Consider the following 19,221-nt stretch of genomic DNA (forward strand, 5'->3'; position numbering starts at 1 on the left):
AATTCATTTCAATGAGGAAGATTGCTTTCTTATATGGGTAAATTGAGTCCCGAATTAAATTGATCTCATGAGTCAAGGTACCAGTGTAATATTATTACATTGTGCTTGTACAAATTTGCCTAATGTATTTCACAATATCTATTTCTTTTCCAGCTCCTGTTAACAAGCAGATGTTTGAACACGTGGCCTTAACGCACCTCCATCTGGTTTTTGGAAGGCCCACGCCTCATCACTGTCAGAACGGGGCCACAGTGACAAACACACGTAACAAGCACACCTGGATAGAATGAAACGTGTACCCAAAATTACATGATTTGACTCAAGGACACTGAGGCCGGAACATTATTATGATCAAGACATTCTAAAAAAAAAAAAAATCCTTTACATGTTGGGAGCAAACTTGTTCGGATCAAATAGTCCTTTTCTCCTGTGAGCAAAGCCAGGATTCGTATTATTATAATATGTGGCATTCCCACTTATAAAGGTGGTCTTAGATGCATTTTACGATAGATTGACTGAATAGTCAGGGCTTGGTTCTTGTCTTCTTTTTTTCTACATTTCTTTCCCTGACCGGTGCGGTAATACGGCAAATATGGCATGTGATATTTTTCACCTCTTAAACTGTGGATCCTACCTGTCACTGTCATGCAAGTGGAATTGAAAGACTGCCAGAGGGTGTGCCACCACTTGGGAAAGACTACAGACATAATTGAGTCCATATGCGGGGCTTCCATAGAAATACAGCATCTAGATGTCATTGCGTTGCCTACACGCTTGTCGCTTGTATGTTCAAATATGGTGTGAGCGGGCATCCTGCTTGGTCCAGTCACAAGAGGACACTTTTTATTATTTGAGCAGAATGAACCTGCAACGTCTTTTCATTTGTTACTGTTCTTTTTAAAAGTCATTGCACTTGAATCAGACGGGTAGTCTTTAGTTTTTTTTTTTGCAAACAAAAATACAGCAGTCCCTTTGGATACGAGTGACCTCCTTTTGATTAATTTAAGCGATATTAGCTGTCATGCGGACCCTTTTTTTTTGTTTAGCATTCGGAGTACAAAGTTATGTTCGCTTTATGATGGAATTAAAACCATAAGGAGCAGTTTTGCAGATAGTAAACAATTTAAAATCAGCAAATTACTTTCCCTTAAGATCGTCTCTGCGAGTTTAATATTAACATAAATTAGAAAACACCCTTGACTTGCTATCGATTAGCATAGATCAGGGGTGCCTAATGCGTCGATCACGATCTTGAGGTCTATTTCATTCTGAGTGGGGAGCAGTTGAAAGAACTGCAGAAACATCTCTATATATCATTTTCCTATTGTCCAAAAGCTCGGGACACTGGGACACCACATATTCAAACACACAGTGGAGTGGCTTATGTAGACAGTATCACAACACATATATTCTTTATCCTTTGGGGAAAAAAAACAATATTATTGAAGTTTATCGAGTCATTGAGAATAGTGCTGACTCCGTTTGTTGGAATGACTGTATAATACTCACCCCCCCCCCCCCCATGAATTAGAGTGAAGCATTAAATTATGATGTACAAACTATAATTCTTTAAATTCTATTTAATGTTATTGTTTCTATAACACATGGATGGCTATTTTCCTTATTAAAAAAACATTACATTTTTTTGTGGGTTGGCTGGAATGCCTTAATGGGATTTCCATTCATTTCAATGGGGAAAGCTGATTTGAAATATTAGTGTTTTGAGTCACAAGCTTGGCCACTGAACAAATTCAACTCGTATCACAAATCACTACTGTATTCTTTTTTTTTAATATAGCACATGTAGAGCAGATGATAAGTGGTTACTTAGGGACCATTTGAATGCCAGTTTTGGAAGTCTCTAGCTGTACTCTGTGATTGGACCAATCAGAGCACACCTTATTTCCAGTTCGTTGACTGCTTCCATTGACAAGCTCATCTCCTAAAAAAGGTTGTGTAGTGGGAAGAAAGCGAGTATTGAAAGATATGTTGAGTTGTAATATTACCCTCTTGACTATTTACTCGATTGTTTGACTTTGTTGCTCTGTATTGAGCTTTTTTTTTTTTATTGTATTTTTTTTTTGCATTTTGAACAACTTCAAAACCTGTGTAATGATCTTCCTTTTGTAGAACAGGTCAGTGTTTTGTTGTTTGTAAGATGTTAAGGCTTTGTTTGTTTGTTTTTTTTGTTTTCCCATTTGGAATGCTCTTGTTTTTTCTGTATTTTTTTAAATGGACGTTTTAGATTCCGGGAACAAAGTGAGGTGTTTTGTTTTGTGTTGTGCCAGGTGCTTGGAAATGTTAGAAATGACAAATTCTGGCCGTATTGTCACATGTTGTGATGATTATATATTTTTTTCCTTTCGGTTGTGCGCAAACCTGACATTTTTACTTGGATTATTTTTGTTTGCACCAGTTCATTTTAAAGTGTCACAATAACTCGTTCTGTCTTCATATTAAGGATGTAATTTGATTAAGTTGGAGCCACAATATATATTTTGATTTGTTCTTCAGCTTCATTGTAATGCAATTCATCAAAACGAATGCATCAAGCTCGGCCTTAGTCATTTTCCTGACTTTGGGCATTTTGATGACTGGGACTCACCAGTGCCTGATGACTTCTGTTACTTGCATATGACTGAAACCTTGCTTAGATTGACGAGTCCAAGACCATCAACAAGAATTTATTGATGTGGTAACTCTGACACTGAATCCTACTTAAACCTTTTGTTTACTGATTTATATTTGAATATGACTATGTCCTGGACTGTCATGTACATTGATACGTATCTACAGCTGTATGATACATCAGCTGGAAAACAACATTTTGCTTTGCCTTTACGTCTCATTTGCAAATTACTCACTGATGGAATAGCCTGTAACTTTATTTTCATTCAGAAAAAAAAAAAGAATTGTTCTGATAATGCACAAAAATAGACTTGTCTTTATGTAAAGGATTTTTCTACCACGTTCAAGTATGAAAAACATGATATTCTTTGCTAGAAAACTGTCATCCACAACAAATGACTTGCTACAGCTCCTTGTCTTCAGAAATACTTGAGGGCAATATCTATGTAGGCTTTGTCCTCAAAGTGCCTCCAGTTTCCTATTTTTATATATAAAGTAGATATTGAGAACTGTTGTGTATATAACAGTAATGTAGTAATAAATGTGCCATTTTTAATACCAGACCGCACTGTCACTCATTGACTCCTAAGACTGACCAAGAAAACGCCTTACATTGTGTGTGTGTGTGCGCATGCACTTGTCTGGCGACCGGTTCAGGGTGTTGTCTGCCTTTCGCCCAAAGTTAGCTGGGATTGGCTCCAGCACTCCTGCGACCCTTGTAAGGATAAGCAGCTTGGAAAATAAATGGATAGTATGAGCAACCGAGATAACGTGGCTGTGCGCTGAACTAACCAATCACATTCTAGCACGTTCGCTGGGAATCGAATTCGTGCATGTGGTTCACCCCAAAGAAAGTTAAACTGTTCTAGTAGACATTTCCCATCAACACTAAACTTATTGGATGCGCCTGATTATACACTGTACAATTTAAAGTGAGTTATTATGATATGTGAGTATGCATAATCCCATAAGAACACCTTTGAGTAAATTCTTATGTACACATTCAGATGTTGAAAATGTCCCATCCTAAAAAAAAAAAAAAAAAAATAGCTCTCCAACGTTACCCTTCTTCTACTACAAAAAAAAGACATGCATTGGCCACCAAAACTGAAGTCACCATCCGCCATCTTGCTTCTCCCAAAACAACCATGCCATCCTGTGCATTAACCGCCAGTTTCGTGGCAGTGAGAAAACTTTCCACAGGTAAGTTAGAAAGATTTACTTTGACATTGTTAAAGTTTGTGTGTAAATGCTTTTTGCATTTTCTGAGGATCTTAATTCACTTGAACAAAGTTTTGTTTACGGTTGTTGTTGTTCACTCTGTGCTTCACCGTTATTTGCCGACGGTTTTTCGCCAAAAAGCGAGGTAAATATTTTCCCAAACTTCATCAGTGGATAAGCAAGAAAACACATTTTCTGTGAAAATTTTTGATGACTTTCAGAATAAAGAACTCTGCAAAATGAATTTGATTTTCAAGTTTAAATTTTCTGTCTGAAGTTGGACGTCGCAGAGACAACAAATAATGCGTTTAACATTTATTTCCCCATTGCAAGTCCTTATTTCCAAAAATATATCAAACTGATTGACTTAAAATGTAATGTTTTTATGACAAAAAGAGCTTAGTTTTTTGCTATGTTATGATGATAGTGCTTCATCGCGTATTTTGGGAAAAGTTAACATGTAACGGAAATCGGGCCCATGGTAATATGGAAGGTTTCTTGGTAGTCACAGTGTTAGATGTCTTTCCTTTGCATTTAGAGTTTTTGGGCTTACAATGTCGAAATGAGAATTTTTCGTGTTAACAGAACTTAAAGAAATGTCAAACTCACATGACCAGTTTTAATTGCCAAACTTTGAGGAAAAACCCCGCCGTGATCCGATCTGTAAACCATGTCCTGAACTCCTTTTGGGAGTACCAAGATGGGGGCCAACTGGCTTCAACCAATCGACATACCGCTCGATGTGTATGCGCTATCCAGTCTTTTTTTTTTTTAAATTATTATTATTATTTTTTTTTTTTAGATCAGTGACTACAGGCCGTTGAAATGTGGATCTACTTCCATATTGACAGACCCTTCTCCACCATATTGCGTTTGTCCGCTAGAGGGCAGGAATAACTTTTTAAAATTTGAATCCCAAGGTCACAACGCATGCGCAGAGACTCACTCACCTTAAACGGAACTTGCTCCGCGCTAACTGTGCCTCCGTGTGCGAGAACACAAGAGGTCACCCAACGATGTTGAGTAAAGTAGTTGGTCAGAGATATGTCTCCATGGCTAAGTCGTGGTAAGGTTCTGTATTTTAATTTGAGTTTTGATTGGGAAAAAAAGAAATGTCAGCGTTAAGATGACGGAAGCTCGTTGAATCACTAGCCTGCCGTTAGCAGTTAGCCTAAATCTGAGGTCATTGATGTCTAGAAATGTCAGGGAAGCAAATTATTTTGAGGCTTATTTTATATTCTGAATATGTATATTTGTTACTGTCATGTGCTATTGTTATGGTTAATCAATCCGGTGAGTGATGAATCTTAGGTTGGGGAATGCGGCATAGTTTAGTTTTTACTTTTTTGGGATACATTACAAACAAAATACAAAGTTGATACAGCTAACAAATATTCAGGGATTGCACCGTACTTTATAAATATATTCAGTATAGTTTATATTTAGGTCAATACTAACCACTCTTCATTCAGCCTGAACATATTTTACATGAGAAAAAGCCCAATCTTTCAGTCTATATATAGTAGATACTTGAGCACATTATTGGATTTTTTTTTTTTTTTTTTTAAATATTTGTCACAGCTATATAAAAGTGTTCATTGTTGCCTTTCAAGGATTCCCACACTGGCTGTATGGGGCACAGTGGGCGGCGTAGCTGTGGTCCACTTCACAGACTGGCGAGTCGTTTTGGACTACGTTCCCTACATCAACGGCAAGTTCAAAAAGGACGAATAGTGGCAATCAGGGGACGAGCTGGAAGGAAAAGAAGAGGAGGTGAGCACTGAAAACCTTCAACGGATAGCTTTCCAACGACGTCACCACAGTCCTTAGACTAATCGGATAAATTAACGATGGGAAAAAACTTCACACTTCACCGATCACCTGTGTTCTCTGACCTCTGTGACACACAAGATGGCATAATTTGAAACCTATCCATACCTAGATTTTGTATTAAAAGTGGGTGGGGTGTAGTTTTGGAGATAATTTTCTTTTTTTCTTTTTTGGTAGTTTGTTTACATCAGGGGATTATGCCAGGATCTGTTGCACCATATAGTTCGAAAAACATCAGATCAAGTTGTATAAGTAAAAATAAAATATGAAACATAGTTATTTTATTTTAATTTTTTTTTTATTGTAGTAAGTGTAGTGTGGGCAGTACAAGCGAGCAGGAGGTAAGACTTCTTTTTGCCGTGTTTTGAATGGCGACATTTTCACCTTAAGCATTTTCCTCATTAAAGAAACGTTATGGTTACAGAAACAGATGAATGGCATTTGCATTCAATTCATTTTCAGCAAACAACAAAAATATGTTTTTTGAGCCATTAGCATTGCATTGTCAAAGAGAGCAAGCCATTTCCAACATTTGAAATTGGTCAGTCAGTTGTAAAAGTATCATTACTCACTTGTATCAATTTGTGAAAAGCGTAACAGAGTTTTCATCCCCACACCAGCGGTGTCTAATTTTAATTACTGTATAATTTCGTTTAAAATATGTATGTCAGGAATGGTGAACAACCGGTTAGCACATCCACCTCACAGTTCTGAGGTCCCGGGTTCCCTCTTGGACCCGCCTGTGTGGAGTTTGGCTGTTCTCCCCGTGCCTGCGTGGGTTTTCTCTCGGCACTCCGGTTTCCTCCTACATTCCAAAAACATGCAACATTAATTGGACACACTGAAATTGCCTTTAGGTGTGATCGTGAGTGTGGCTGTTTGCCTCTATGTGCCCTGCGATTGGCTGGCAACCAGTTCAGGGTGTACCCCGCCTCCTGCCCGTTGACAGCTGCGATAAGCTCCAGCACTCCCCCGCGACCCTCGTGAGGATAAGCGGCGAAGAAAAGGGATGCACTATGGTTTCATATCCAAAAAGATGCATTGTACGTTGATTGCAGACTCTAAAAATTGCCTGTATCTGTGACTGTGTGCGTGAGTATTTGTTTATATGTCTCCTGCAATTGGCTGATGACCATTTCTGGGTGTCCCCTACCCCATTTCTCGTTTATTAATATTGCTATTGTGATTATTGTCCATGCCATCCATTTTCCGTACTGGGGGTTTTGGGCAAGCTGGAGTCTGGGCAAAAGGTTAGGTTACATCCTGAACTGGTCGCCAGTCAATTGCTGAGCACATAAAAACAAACTATTTGCACTCACAGTCACACTTACAGGCTTTTTAGAGTTTTCAATTACCCGACCATGCATGTTATTATTATTAATATTATTATTGTAGTATTTTAATGACTATACACCTTCAAGGGAGCAGTCAGGGTTGAGTAGAGTGACAGTAGCTAACGTACCCATATCCGCTGCCAAACTAATGTTACTTTCCTTCTCGTCAACGATTTCTTCTCGTGCTGTCACACTGGCTTTTCATCTTTTTGTCCGTTACAGTACACGATGATTTTTGTTTTCAAGGTAAGTCCTGAGACATGATGGTGAAACACAAGCATCTTACCTGACGGGTTGTTATTATCAAAGGGAAAGTGAGTTTTATGACCTCACCAATGATGCTTAGCTCGGCCGCGATAGGTCAAGAGGCTGAGGGTTAGATCGCAATTCTTTTCTAAGCTTTTACCTCCTTGCCATGTGATAAACTCGGGGCAGTGGTTTTTACCACTTAGTGCTATTATCCTTATGCCTTAGTGTTTACCACAGCCTGGTTCCTCTTGAGTGTTTGTTAGTGAACTGAACATTGATTAAAATAAAGTACTTTTGTCTGAACTTACTTAAGACATTGTAGTGGATTCACCAATATCACTGAAGACACCAGGCAAAGGGAAATGTTTTAAGATTTATTGATTGTGACATCCATGTTGAGATATTATTATTATTATTTTTTTTTTTTTTTGTGGACAGTTTCTGGATGGATTTTCCGCAAATCTTAAACAAGGACTGCTGTAGCTACGATTTTGCATTGCATTGCATTAAACGGCCTGCCATCACAGCCTGCACTCTTCATCCTGCTGCTCTAAAAACGACCGCCACCACCACCATCATCGTCGTCTGTAGTAATGCACTTGGGTCCAGCAGTTCCACTTCAACTTGGAAAACATCAGTGGGAAGAATATGAACTTTTTTTTCCCCTCCCCTTACTCTGTTTCACTACAGCTATTTATTTTGATGTCCGCATATGTTGAGGTGCCCCTCAAGCCAAAGTGTTTTTGAAGAAAGAGGAGCAAATAAAAAGGATGTTGGATATCATTTGTGCACTTGAAATGATTCACTTACTATTCTGTGTCGATTTCACATTGATTCTCAGTATAAGTGATGAGATGGCAGTGCGGTTTTTTTTCACCTTAAATCTCTGTGCTGCATGGTAATTGTAATGTTTAGACTATAAAAATACCTTTATAACATTTAACATTTGTTTCTTTGACAGTTTTTAACTTACCCATGACACCAGAGGTTCGAAAGGATCCCCGCATAATCTTTATGCCAAACCACGGGGACCCCTAAATGTCATCGCAATTAAAGTTACCCTTTCATAGTGTTACCTTTTTTTTTTTTTTTCTTTTTGGAAAAAAAGGTATCATGAGAATAGTTATATTCTTTTGAGAAATATAAGTGGTAATCTTTACAAGAATAAGGAGAGGATGTAAAATTGCAATTTTACATGTATTTTCCCCCAGTGAGTAATATTTTCCTCTCTAGTCCGATTCTGAGAAAAATATGGATTTTGTTCTTGGAAAAAAAATCAGTTCCTGTAATAATACCCTAACCCTAAAAAAAAAAACTTCATTCAGGAATCCAGGATATCACCTTCATGTGACATGTCACTAATGTACAGTATATTTTACACAATGATTCTCAAAATGTGGTATGAATACTGTAATGTATGCAAGCTCACGAGGAGTATGTAAAAGAATTAAAGGTGCCAACTGCATGTTACAATGGGGTCAAAGTTCAGTACTTTTCAGTTGTATTTAACTTTAAAGTGCAAACCATTTGCATTAAACAGAAGTGTTTTGTTTCTAACAAGTATTTGGTTAGATTTAAACATGATAAATTTTGGAAAAGGGGTCGTACTGTATTTTGAAAACAAAGTTCTGTAGTTTGTAAGTGGCACTTGGTGTCAAAGTGTGAGAACCCACTTATGCATAAAAAAAACATGTCTGTATGCAGATACCCAAGATCCGGTTCGTGGACCTCCAGGAATTCCCCAGTTTGCGAACCCACTTTTTTCCCCATAATCACCACGGTCACTTCCGCACTAGTTCAAGCGAGTCCCGCGGATGAATTAGAGTACAATCGAGGGAGGTGACTTGCTGGGCGGAGTGATCTTTGCTGGTAAAGGTCCTTGACTGGAATGGTGATCGATCAACAAATCTCGCGGCGCAAATTCATGACAGCGAGAGTGTAGAATTTACTTAACATTTGCCACTTTTTTTATTATTATTTTTTTTTTTTAAGAGCCGGCTTCCACTCCACGCGGAACGGGGACGTTTGAGAGTATGGAACGGAAAAGGTAGGAATTGGCCGTTTCTTCACCGGAGGGACTTTTTACAATGAAAGTTTGTTCGACAGGAAATGCGCTCTCGTCTGCGTCCATGCGTCCTTTCAAGTGTGCTATTCCTCCAGATTCCTCTTTTCGGTCCAACTAAATCCTGTTTCTTAACAGATGGTCGCTTTATTAACATTACTTGGCACATTTTTTTAGTGTCACGGTACTCTGGGCGACGTGCCATCGCCGCTAGCTTGATTAGCTAGCTAAGTTTCATTGTTTACACACGCTTGACTGGTGTGTGTGTGTGGGGGAGTGGAAGGGGGGGCTGCTTGGAACAAAACCCAAAGTTGAGAATGTCTTTTTCGGCCTTCAGGTACAAATACGCTTAGACATTTGGATCACGGCGCGAAGCTGGCTCGTCCCATTTTCGAGCCACGTGTTTGTTTTTTTTTTTTTTTATAGTCTTAATTACTGTGAGATTCTTGCGATTTGCACGCTCCAAAAACTCCACTGATGATATGTGCATAGGTACGCGTTTTTTTCGAAAGTAAATTGTGACAGGTTAGCGGTTTTGTCGTCCCAGAAACGTTTTTTTTTCAGTCAAGATGATCAACACGAGCAGCCATTGCGACGCTTTCACTTGATGAACGGTGGTGTGGGCGTGATCGTGTGTTGGATTGACATCTCCACGCAACTGTCATGGCAAAGCCTACATATAGATGGTATTTTTTTTATGTGTGAAAGAGCTGACACATAATGATACTGCCTACCTGATATTTGGCTGTGACTTTACTCATCAGGTGGTGAAAGTACTCACACACTGTCATTTACAGTGTAAATTAATGTTGTACCGTTTTTTAAGAAAAACATGTTTACTAAGTGCTTTATCATAAGAAAAGCATGCATAAATCCCCTGGGTTAGTTGTTTCTAACTTTCATAATACAATATAAAAGCATTTGTTCTTTGCATATATCACCTATCTAAGAATCACGGTAGTGGCTGGATGCAATGTAAATGGGCTGATTTGACGTGAATTTCAATGTCATTATTTGTTTATGGATAAAAGCAAGCAATTCAATTTAAATTCAAAATAAGTGAAATAGGTTGATTTTATTCATTTGCATTTTTCCTCATTGTGCTCAAAACACACAAATATAATGGAGGAGCAGTTCAATGTGACAAAATGTTTATAAAAGTTGGCTTACTTAGGACGCACAACACCACTTCTGAAATAATGGTGACCTCTCAGCATAAAATAAAATGACACAATCACAAGTGTATATACACACACACACACCATCTGTCATATAAAAGCGATTGACCAATGCAAATACCCAACAACAGGAAGTGAGTGCCATGTTTTAACCGTGCGTCAAATGTGTGTTGTAACATTCCCACGTAAACTTATCGGGGTCATCAAGTTGGATTTTCGTATAGGAACTCGGATTTACGTGCATGCGTACGCACAAAACCTTGTGAAAATACAAAAAGAATGCAGTAAGATCACAGTGACCAGCATTTTCAAACCGCACATCTTCCCTCTCCTCTACTAATTTGATTTATCTGGGTAATTTTGTAGACAATTTAAATTATTAAGTTATAAAAGGCGCACTGAAAAAAATGCCCTTTGACCAATTACATTAATTAAATTAAAATAAATAATTTGAACATGTACAGTACATTAGCTGCACATGAGGTTAAATGTTAAACTTAAATATATTCATTAATTTGGAGGAAAATAAGGAAAATGACATCAGTGTAGCATATTTTAACCATGTAACTGTAAATTTATTTATTTATTTTTTTCAGTGCAGTTGTGACAGGACAACCAGAAGTGAAAACTTAAAATGCATGCGCCACGGCTTATCTTTGCTGTATTGGAGGATTTGAAGAGCTGTCCGCTCCACGGGGAGGACATTTTCAAAGAACGTGCAGATCTGTTCAGTCAGCGCACAGAGTGGCTTCCCGGCGGGTACCGCTTCCCCAAAAATATATTGACAGATTTACGTGGGTCGTGATATGTTTTTGACGTCGAACCACCTGCTCTTTTCGTGTTTCCAACGGAATTTATAGCAGTGATTACATTCTCCATCATCAACATCACATAAAAGCCAATCTGTAAAAGTAGTTATTTAACAAATGTTATAGATTTTGCATAGTTTATAGAGCTTGTGCACTTGACGTCACCATTTTCACGGCGCCATATTGCTGGTCAAAGAGAGCTGCTCGACAGTGTGGGGGACAATGAACCGGAGCAGAATATTCACAATGACCGAGACTTGTTGTGCTGTTGGTTGTTACAACAGGCCAGAAAGATATTCAAATAGATCATTCTATGGAATACCAGCTGAAAAGAGGAGTAAAGGTCCATGGATTTTGGCAATTAAACGTGATGGATGGTGCCCAACCAAATACACACGACTGTGTAGCGATCACTTTATTTCAGGTAGGAATTATTCTCAACCTCAAATTTCCAAGAAGTTCTTATAATGCCAAGTTGTCTCATTTGAGAACAATGTGTTGAAAAAAATAAAAAAGACACGCCGTCGTCTCCAACATATGTGGAACGGTTTTGCGGTCACATATTAAACTTCGGTAAACCTCTCCCTGACACTTTTTTTTAATATGCATTGTTCTCAAATGAGTCCAATGTGTATTTAAAAAAAAAGAAAATAAACCGTCGGTCACAGTGATGTTTACGTACGTTAACGTGTGGCCGCAATACGCTGCCGTGTACGGGGGCTGAAGCCTATCCGAGTGGTTCTTCTTTTTTCAAATACGCATTGGACTCATTTGAGAAAAATACATAATTAAAAAAAAAACGTCTGTCACGGAGAGGTTTACCGAAGTTTAACCTGTGGCCGCAACACATTTCTGTGTTCACGAGCCGTCAACCCGGCGTCTTTTTTTTTCCCAATCATAGTTAATGAATGCGAGTTTGTGTAAAACCAGGGTTCCTTTATTTAAATATTGGTATTTGTATTGAAAAAAATTAGTGGCTCCATCACTGTTTGGGATTTGTTATTGAATGAGAACAGATCCAGCAACGAAGTATTTGTATGCGTCCAGACTTTTCTGCGCTTCAGCCTCTTCCGTGTAAATCTCGACGACTTAATCACCAGATCCATGTGTAGATCCAGTTGTCCAAGACAAGCGGAAGCGGGTTAGCAGTCCAATTTCTCATCGGCGAAAACATCGACTTTGGCATTAAATATGGGTCCTCTATGCCAAGTGTCTCTTATTTTTCCACGTACCTTCATTTATTATCACCTTCTAAATGTTTAACGTTATCGGACAAAACTCTGGGCGTCGTGTTATAAGACATATTTTTGTGCCGTCTCCAACCGATTTAGCGTAGAAGAATGCTTTGCTACACCGTCAATATGGCCAGTCACGTGACTTCAGTGACATACTTTAGGTGCACGAGCTCTATCTCCTCAGGCAGGCGGTAACAAAGTTTTGGTGTCCTGATGGAGAACGGGAGGGAGAATCTTTCATTTTTAAACCTCAACTTTGGAACAACCACAAGGCCCTCACCCACGGATCTGAGGCAGCTCATAAGCGGTGAGCAGTTTGCTTAGGTAACTCGGAGCCAGGCCCATACAGGCTTAAAAGTAATCACTAAAATCTTAAAATAGAAGGAGAATTCTTCAACGCCAGAAGCTTGTGGTTTTTGGGCTGGCTCGAGACACAATGCATTTGCCACGCACCAGTCAAGCCGACAGCATTGAACAGTTCACCTTAAATAACCCCGGGGATGGGGAATAGCTTCCATCTGTCCATTTTCTCTTCTGTTTATATCTTGTTTCTCCAATTGTTCTTCCCCTGAAAACTACTACCACAATAATTAACATGCTGTTACATTAAGACTTCCCTGGTGGTGCCAATCAAAACTGGGGACGATCATCTCCGATGGTTAAGCCGTACAGCCTTGTGTCGTTGTCTCTGTACTCACTTTTGTTTGTGTCCGTTTCCTCTCCAGTGTACCGGTCAGACGCGTCCTCGGCAAGCCACAGACGGTGCGAGGTCCGGCAGGCAACTTTCACACCGAAGACCCCAGCCAGTCTCGTCCTGCACATTTAGTTCTGACTAAAGTCCAGCGGAGTGGGCACAAGTACCATGATGTCAACCATCAAATCAGGGTGACAATAAACAGAACAACACAGATGTTGTTTTGACGGTTACTTCATGATTGGACAGAATTGTCATTACCTGCTAAAGCACAGTTTAGGAATCAACAGATTAATTTTTAGACCCATTTACTCCTGTAGGCTAATATTTTCCCAGATGTTCATTTGCCACTCTTAGATTGAGTAAACTGCTTAACTGGACTGCCCCGTTACAACACAAATTAGAATAAACCTTCCAGATCGTCACACGTGTCAAGCTCGTTTGCACACCGACACTGCAGAATTGATGACGTCTGCCACGCTTCAAGTTGTGTGGTTATTGTGACGACAACAAACTAACCACAGAAAACCACCTCTAACGGCTTACGCACTTTTAAGTCTCTTTTCATGTCAACGAAAGAGAAACGAGCCTCTTTCCGTGTCAAAAAAAGAGAAAGTATGAACGCAACACAGTCGTCCCGTCCCCCCCCCCAAAAAAAAAAAAGCACTCACAAGTGTGCTGTCCGGTAAAAAAAAAAAAAAAAAACACTTTACGGTCCCTATGAAAGGTATCTATCTATCTATCTATCTAGTATTTTACATATAATGTACTCTAGCCACGACAGTCAGTTATTGTTTTATCACAGGGAAGAATTTAATGAGGCTGTTTTGACACTTCTGCTGGCCAACTGCGCTCATGTTGGCAAGTGCTGAGCGGTAACATGATTTTATTATTGATTTTTCCCTGCACTGCAGTTAACACTCAATTACCATGGTAACACTGTCCAGATTTTTTTTTTAATGTATTGTTCCCATTCATGGATTTGTTTATTAATGCATCAATGCAGTGCACAGTTTTAGTGACACCTACTTGAAGTTACTTTGTACTTGTCAAAACGCGACTAAATTATTCCGTTTTTTCAATTCGTAGTAATTAAAATAACGCGGACCTTGACTCGTGGCTTTGACCAGTATAAGCGGTCGCTAGTTTGCTTTATCTGACATATGAGACAGCCTCTTCGCCACTAGGTGGCGCATCAAACTTCCTCAACAACTGTGGGTGCAGCTATCGAATATTTTTTAAATCATATCATCAATATGATATGAGTCACTAAGGTGTTGTGGTACACACGCTTGACTATGGTGCGGGCAGCGTGGGATTGAGTCCCGCTCAGTGATGGTGTTGATATAGGTCATACGACTGACTGCCGTCCAGTTCGGGGTGTAGTCCGCCTTTCCCCCGAAGCTAGCTGGGATTGGCTCCAACTCTCCCGTGACGACCCTTGTGGGGATAAGCGGCTTGGATAATGGATGGATGGATGGTATTCTACCAATTATGCCATTGAGTAATCGGACAAAAAATATTTTGCATTATTAAATACAATGTTCATGTGAGGTGCTCTTATTATATTTTCCCACTTGGGGGTCCCCACATTCTGATGTATTTGATACTTTGTGTGTGTATGGACTTAGATGTCAGAATGAGAGTGTAGCGTTGTCTGGCTTTTCTAGTTAGCCGTTTAACATCCAACTTACAAATACAGTAACTGCCTTTTGTAAAAACGGTTTCTATTCTTTAGATAATCTTTGTGGCGACAATGTATTTAGCGAGTTACGACACGGTCATAAGTGGTCGTAAGGGTGCTCCATTCATAAACATTTGTCGTCATCAGTCACAGTCCTAACAATAAAAAAAACTGCAAATCTGAACTCTTTTTTTTTTTTTTCATGTTCCCTGTCCGTGTCTGCATTTAACTCTCTATAATGCTGTTGTGTTCTTTCAAAAGACCAAACCAGACTTGAACACAACATTGCCAGTTCGACAGACGGCCTCCATCTTCAAGCAGCCCGTGACCAAAGTAACAAATCACCCTAGCAACAAGGTGAAAACAGACCCTCAGAGAGCTGTGGAACAACCAAAACAGGTGAGAGGCAGAGGACAGCAACATCTCTCATTTTGATCCCTAATTTCATTGTGGGGAGAAAGTGATGCTACAATCTAGCCGTGATTCATTGGCGCTATCTTAGGTTGCTAATTGGATACTTCTTTTAATGCAATATAGCAATGTTTATGGTGTTATGCCTGTATACATTTCTGCTCTGTGTGTGTGTTGAAGTGGTGCTTTAGTGATGGTTTAGCATTACCGTAACATCTACAGCTGTGGTGACCAACAGGGTTCTTTCCCTGTGAGTATCAGGTAGCCACTAAGGACCACACGCGTAGCCCACTGGCCTGTTCTCAAATAACCTCAGCAGCGATGGGACATTGTGATTTCCTAGGAATGGTGTAAGAAATAGAGTATGGCATATTGTTATTTACGTGTTTTGTAAGCAAGTTTCTTTCGGCTGGTGCTCATATTTGCTTGGGACAGTTTTTTTTTTTTGTTTTTTTTTTTTTTTAAATCCTGGATTCCCTTCCTGACCCAACCCCTCTCGGTATACCCAGTGGGATATGAACTCCCGACCCCTGGTTTACCAAACCAACGCTCTACCCACTGAGCTATGGGGCCTCCATTTATCCTTTTTGTGATAGTACTGCATTTAATTTTTAATGCATAAAGTTTGTGCCGATGTCAGAAACCTGTATTAAATGGTAGCATTAATTTGAACCCAAGCTATAGCTCTTCACAAAAGTTAGTAAACCCCCCGAGCTACTATAGGCTCATATAAATTAGCCTGTCTATGGCATTTCACATTATACGTTAACATTAAGCTAATAAGCTTTTGCTTGATAATATATATATATTAGTTACGGTGTGTAACTATACCATGATTATGTCTGTTGTTTTATTGTGGAGTTTAACTGGGGGGTTTACAAACTATTTTCCATCTTATTTGGAGTGAGAGTCTTCGCTTCTTTTCCTCGTTGGGACGTTAAACATTTCCAATTTCTTGAGAGTAGGCCCAAAGGATTAATTTTAAGTCTCATGAAAGGTTTTAAGTATGTTAAAAAGTGTTTAAAACGTGCTTTGGGGTAATATTTTATAACAATATATATTCTCGCTATAACACCGATTTTCCCACATCGTGGATGGGTTTGGAACATATCCTCTGCAATAAACTCAAAAGTGAATGATAATGCGCTATTATTTCGTCATATGTAACAAGTTTGTGGTTTGACTCACAGTTGTTCTGGGAGAGGAAGCTGAGTGGGTTAAGTGCCTTTGACATTGCAGAGGAGCTGGTGAAAACCATGGATCTTCCCAAAGGCCTACAAGGTAACCACATTTTGGGGGCAAACTCGTACAATGTGTGACACTTTTCTAACAAGCTGCGTGTCTGTCTTTTTTTCCTCGTCCTCAGGTGTGGGGCCTGCGAGTTCTGACAAAACGCTGCTGTCGGCCATCGCCAGTGCCCTCCACACAAGCCCCGCCCCTGTCACTGGCCAACTCACGGCGGCCGTGGAGAAAAACCCGGGGGTGTGGCTGAACACGACGCAGCCTCTTTGCAAGGCGTTTGTGGTGACAGATGAAGATATCAGGTGACCTTGTGACCCATAAAAATACTTCTTGGGCTGTTAATAAGAAATAGGGAAAGAAGAATTGTTGGTCCATTTCTTGAGCACAGTTGTTAAACGGTGAACACGGCACCAAACTTTCACACAGCCCCCTCATTTTCTTTTGCGTTACGTTTTTATCCAAAATTTGAACTATTAGTGCACTTCAGAATCACATTCGTCTTTATTTGCCAAGTATGTCAAAAACACACAAGGAATGTGGCTCTGGTAGTTGGAGCTGCTCGAGTGCGACAACAGACTGACAGTTGAGTCATAAAAACTGTCACTGAGCTGTAAAAGGTTACTAGTAATGTGGTAATACTGGTACCGTTTTGTTTTTTTTTTTTGCAATTGTGCAAAATAGCAGCGGTTTGAAATGATTAATAAGACAGTCTTTTATACAAATACCGTATAAAATTTACAACATCTTTTATGATTGTAAAACGCCATATATGCATACAGCATATGCTTTATTTGCACAGCTTGTCACCGACTGGCCAGATCTCGCTTTGTACCCCCAAAACTCATGTTGTTGTTATGAACATTCATGTGATTAGACATTGCAATTTTGATTGGCACACCTTTTAATATCACGGTAAAACTAGTGGCCAAGGGTTGTCCATCCGTGAAAAGTACAGTAGTTGCAGAACGCCGTACATGCAGTATAGTCACGTTAGACTGTGTGCGGCTGGTCTAACCGGCCATTTTTATTGACTGGGCTCATTATTCCATGCCCCTTTAAAGGCACACACGTTAAACTACTGTTGTTCTTGTGACTTACAGCTTGTCCCAATGTGCTGTCATTATGGTTTATAAAACTGTTTATTTCTTTGCATTCTCAGGCCTTATGATTTTATACATTACAGTCCCGCTTTTATGCGTTTAAAGTACGGAACAAAAAGAAAAAATAGTGGTGGTTTTTGGTGGCTGGAAAACGCACGCAAGCCAAGGGAGAAAATGCAAACTGCGCACAAGATGGCCGGAGCCGAGCTCTAAACCTCAGAACTTTGAGGCAGACGTGTGAACCACTAGGCCCGCTGTGTTGCCAGATTTTTTTTATTTTTTTTTTTTTATATACAACAATTTTTGGAAGTATTGGTTCCAGACTTATATTTTTTTCCCTAATAAAAAAATAATAAATGTGTAAAAACAAAACACAGCAGTTATAAGCAAATATAAAACATTTTCCCCCCCAAAAAAAATGTGTGTAATTGGGAATGTTATAACATTTTTCAACATGAGGTTCCACTATATTCCTAAATAAATATATTTGTACTCATAAAAGGCAATTTTTGGAAATTTCCATTCAACATGAACACATTAAGTTCCATATTTGACATGTGATCCTCATTTTAAATCGTAATTGAGTTCCCCGTCATGTCCTTCAGGAAGCAGGAGGACCTCGTACAGAGCGTGAGGAGGCGGCTCGAGGAAGCTCTCATGGCGGATATGTTGGCTCATGTCGAGGACGCCGCTGTGGATGCGGCGCTCAGCACGGTGGAAGATGATGAAGAAAAGGAGGAGGAGGAGGGGGAGGAGGTGAAGGAGAAGGGGGCTGAGCGGGTGGAAAAGGAGGAGTTATAGCCAAGGTACACAAAATGGCTGTGATGATTCCAGCAGTGCTGACTGATTTTTTTTTTTTTTTTTTTTTTTTTTTTTTTTCCTTACGTCGTTTACCACAACTTGAACTGAAGTCATCAGCTATCCTGGGGATTTTGTGTTTGTTACTTGTTCAACTAAAATGAAACTTTAAGCAGAGCTAAATATTCAAACTAAAACTGTTTTTTTTTTGTTTGTTTGTTTTGTAAAAACTGAGAAAGGTGCTCTACGTTTCAGCTTTTATCTCCATCAATGTTTAGCAGATGTTGGGTGCTGCACACGATTCATCCGAGGTTGCGTTAAGAGCTGCTAAACTGGCTCAAACCGGGATGTATGAGAATTGTAAATGCCGGTCTGTTTGTGAAGAACACATTTTTATTCCCCCAATCTCACACTGAGTGACGTTTATGGTCGGAAGCTGAGAAAAAAAAATGCAGAATTTTCTGCACGCATGCTGTACTCTAAAATTTTACATTATGCTCAGAAAGATAATATAGTTCGGTTTTAAAATATTCTTTGTTTACAATAACTGTAGGTCATGTTTTATAATGGCAAGCTATATTGAAAGAAACACTGATACTTAACTACTGTACATGATTCAATATATTGTTTAATAAATGGATCTTTTTTTTTTTTACACTGAACACATTTGATTGATTTAGAGTTCTGGTTTTCCTCCCTGGAGTTTACATGTTTTCCCTGTGCTTGTGTGGGCCTCGTGAAGGTAT

At 39.3% G+C, this 19,221-nt stretch overlaps 3 protein-coding genes across 9 annotated transcripts in view; all 3 read left to right on the top strand.

The window, feature by feature from the left end:
• Nucleotides 1-3,189, top strand: part of tcf3a (transcription factor 3a) — a 35,602-nt gene extending 32,413 nt beyond the window's left edge. For all 5 annotated transcript variants that reach the window (XM_061838329.1, XM_061838331.1, XM_061838332.1 and 2 more), the window contains one exon: nt 154-3,189. The gene's annotated coding sequence lies outside the window, so the exon portion shown is untranslated. The remainder of the gene's footprint in view (nt 1-153) is intronic.
• A 1,580-nt stretch (nt 3,190-4,769) lies between these two features.
• On the top strand, nt 4,770-8,072 carry LOC133510440 (cytochrome b-c1 complex subunit 10). Its single transcript, XM_061838337.1, has 3 exons — nt 4,770-4,915; nt 5,463-5,622; nt 7,701-8,072. The coding sequence occupies exons 1-2, from the start codon at nt 4,866-4,868 to the stop codon at nt 5,581-5,583; spliced, it is 171 nt and encodes a 56-aa protein (XP_061694321.1). The 5' UTR covers nt 4,770-4,865; the 3' UTR covers nt 5,584-5,622; nt 7,701-8,072.
• Nucleotides 8,073-9,014: 942 nt separating this feature from the next.
• On the top strand, nt 9,015-19,130 carry mbd3a (methyl-CpG binding domain protein 3a). Of its 3 annotated transcripts, none has more exons than XM_061839149.1 (7): nt 9,015-9,131; nt 9,255-9,309; nt 13,272-13,431; nt 15,186-15,323; nt 16,526-16,616; nt 16,702-16,879; nt 18,283-19,130. In XM_061839149.1, the coding sequence occupies exons 2-7, from the start codon at nt 9,296-9,298 to the stop codon at nt 18,476-18,478; spliced, it is 777 nt and encodes a 258-aa protein (XP_061695133.1). In that variant the 5' UTR covers nt 9,015-9,131; nt 9,255-9,295; the 3' UTR covers nt 18,479-19,130. The 3 variants fall into 3 exon arrangements, with proteins under 3 accessions (XP_061695133.1, XP_061695134.1, XP_061695132.1); XM_061839150.1 differs by having other exon boundaries at nt 9,062-9,153; XM_061839148.1 differs by lacking the exon at nt 9,015-9,131 and having other exon boundaries at nt 9,138-9,309.
• Nucleotides 19,131-19,221: the final 91 nt, after the last annotated feature.

Source organism: Syngnathoides biaculeatus, chromosome 13, assembly GCF_019802595.1.
Source record: "Syngnathoides biaculeatus isolate LvHL_M chromosome 13, ASM1980259v1, whole genome shotgun sequence".
Lineage (NCBI taxonomy): Eukaryota > Metazoa > Chordata > Actinopteri > Syngnathiformes > Syngnathidae > Syngnathoides > Syngnathoides biaculeatus.

Excerpts from the sequence above, each read along its gene's own strand:
- LOC133510440 (XM_061838337.1), top strand. The coding sequence starts at position 4,866 with ATGTTGAGTAAAGTAGTTGGTCAGAGATATGTCTCCATGGCTAAGTCG. Across the intron at positions 4,916-5,462 it reads GTCTCCATGGCTAAGTCGTG|GATTCCCACACTGGCTGTAT; the intron begins GTAAGGTTCTGT and ends TTGCCTTTCAAG.
- mbd3a (XM_061839149.1), top strand. Across the intron at positions 13,432-15,185 it reads ATGTCAACCATCAAATCAGG|ACCAAACCAGACTTGAACAC; the intron begins GTGACAATAAAC and ends TTCTTTCAAAAG. Across the intron at positions 16,880-18,282 it reads GTGACAGATGAAGATATCAG|GAAGCAGGAGGACCTCGTAC; the intron begins GTGACCTTGTGA and ends CATGTCCTTCAG.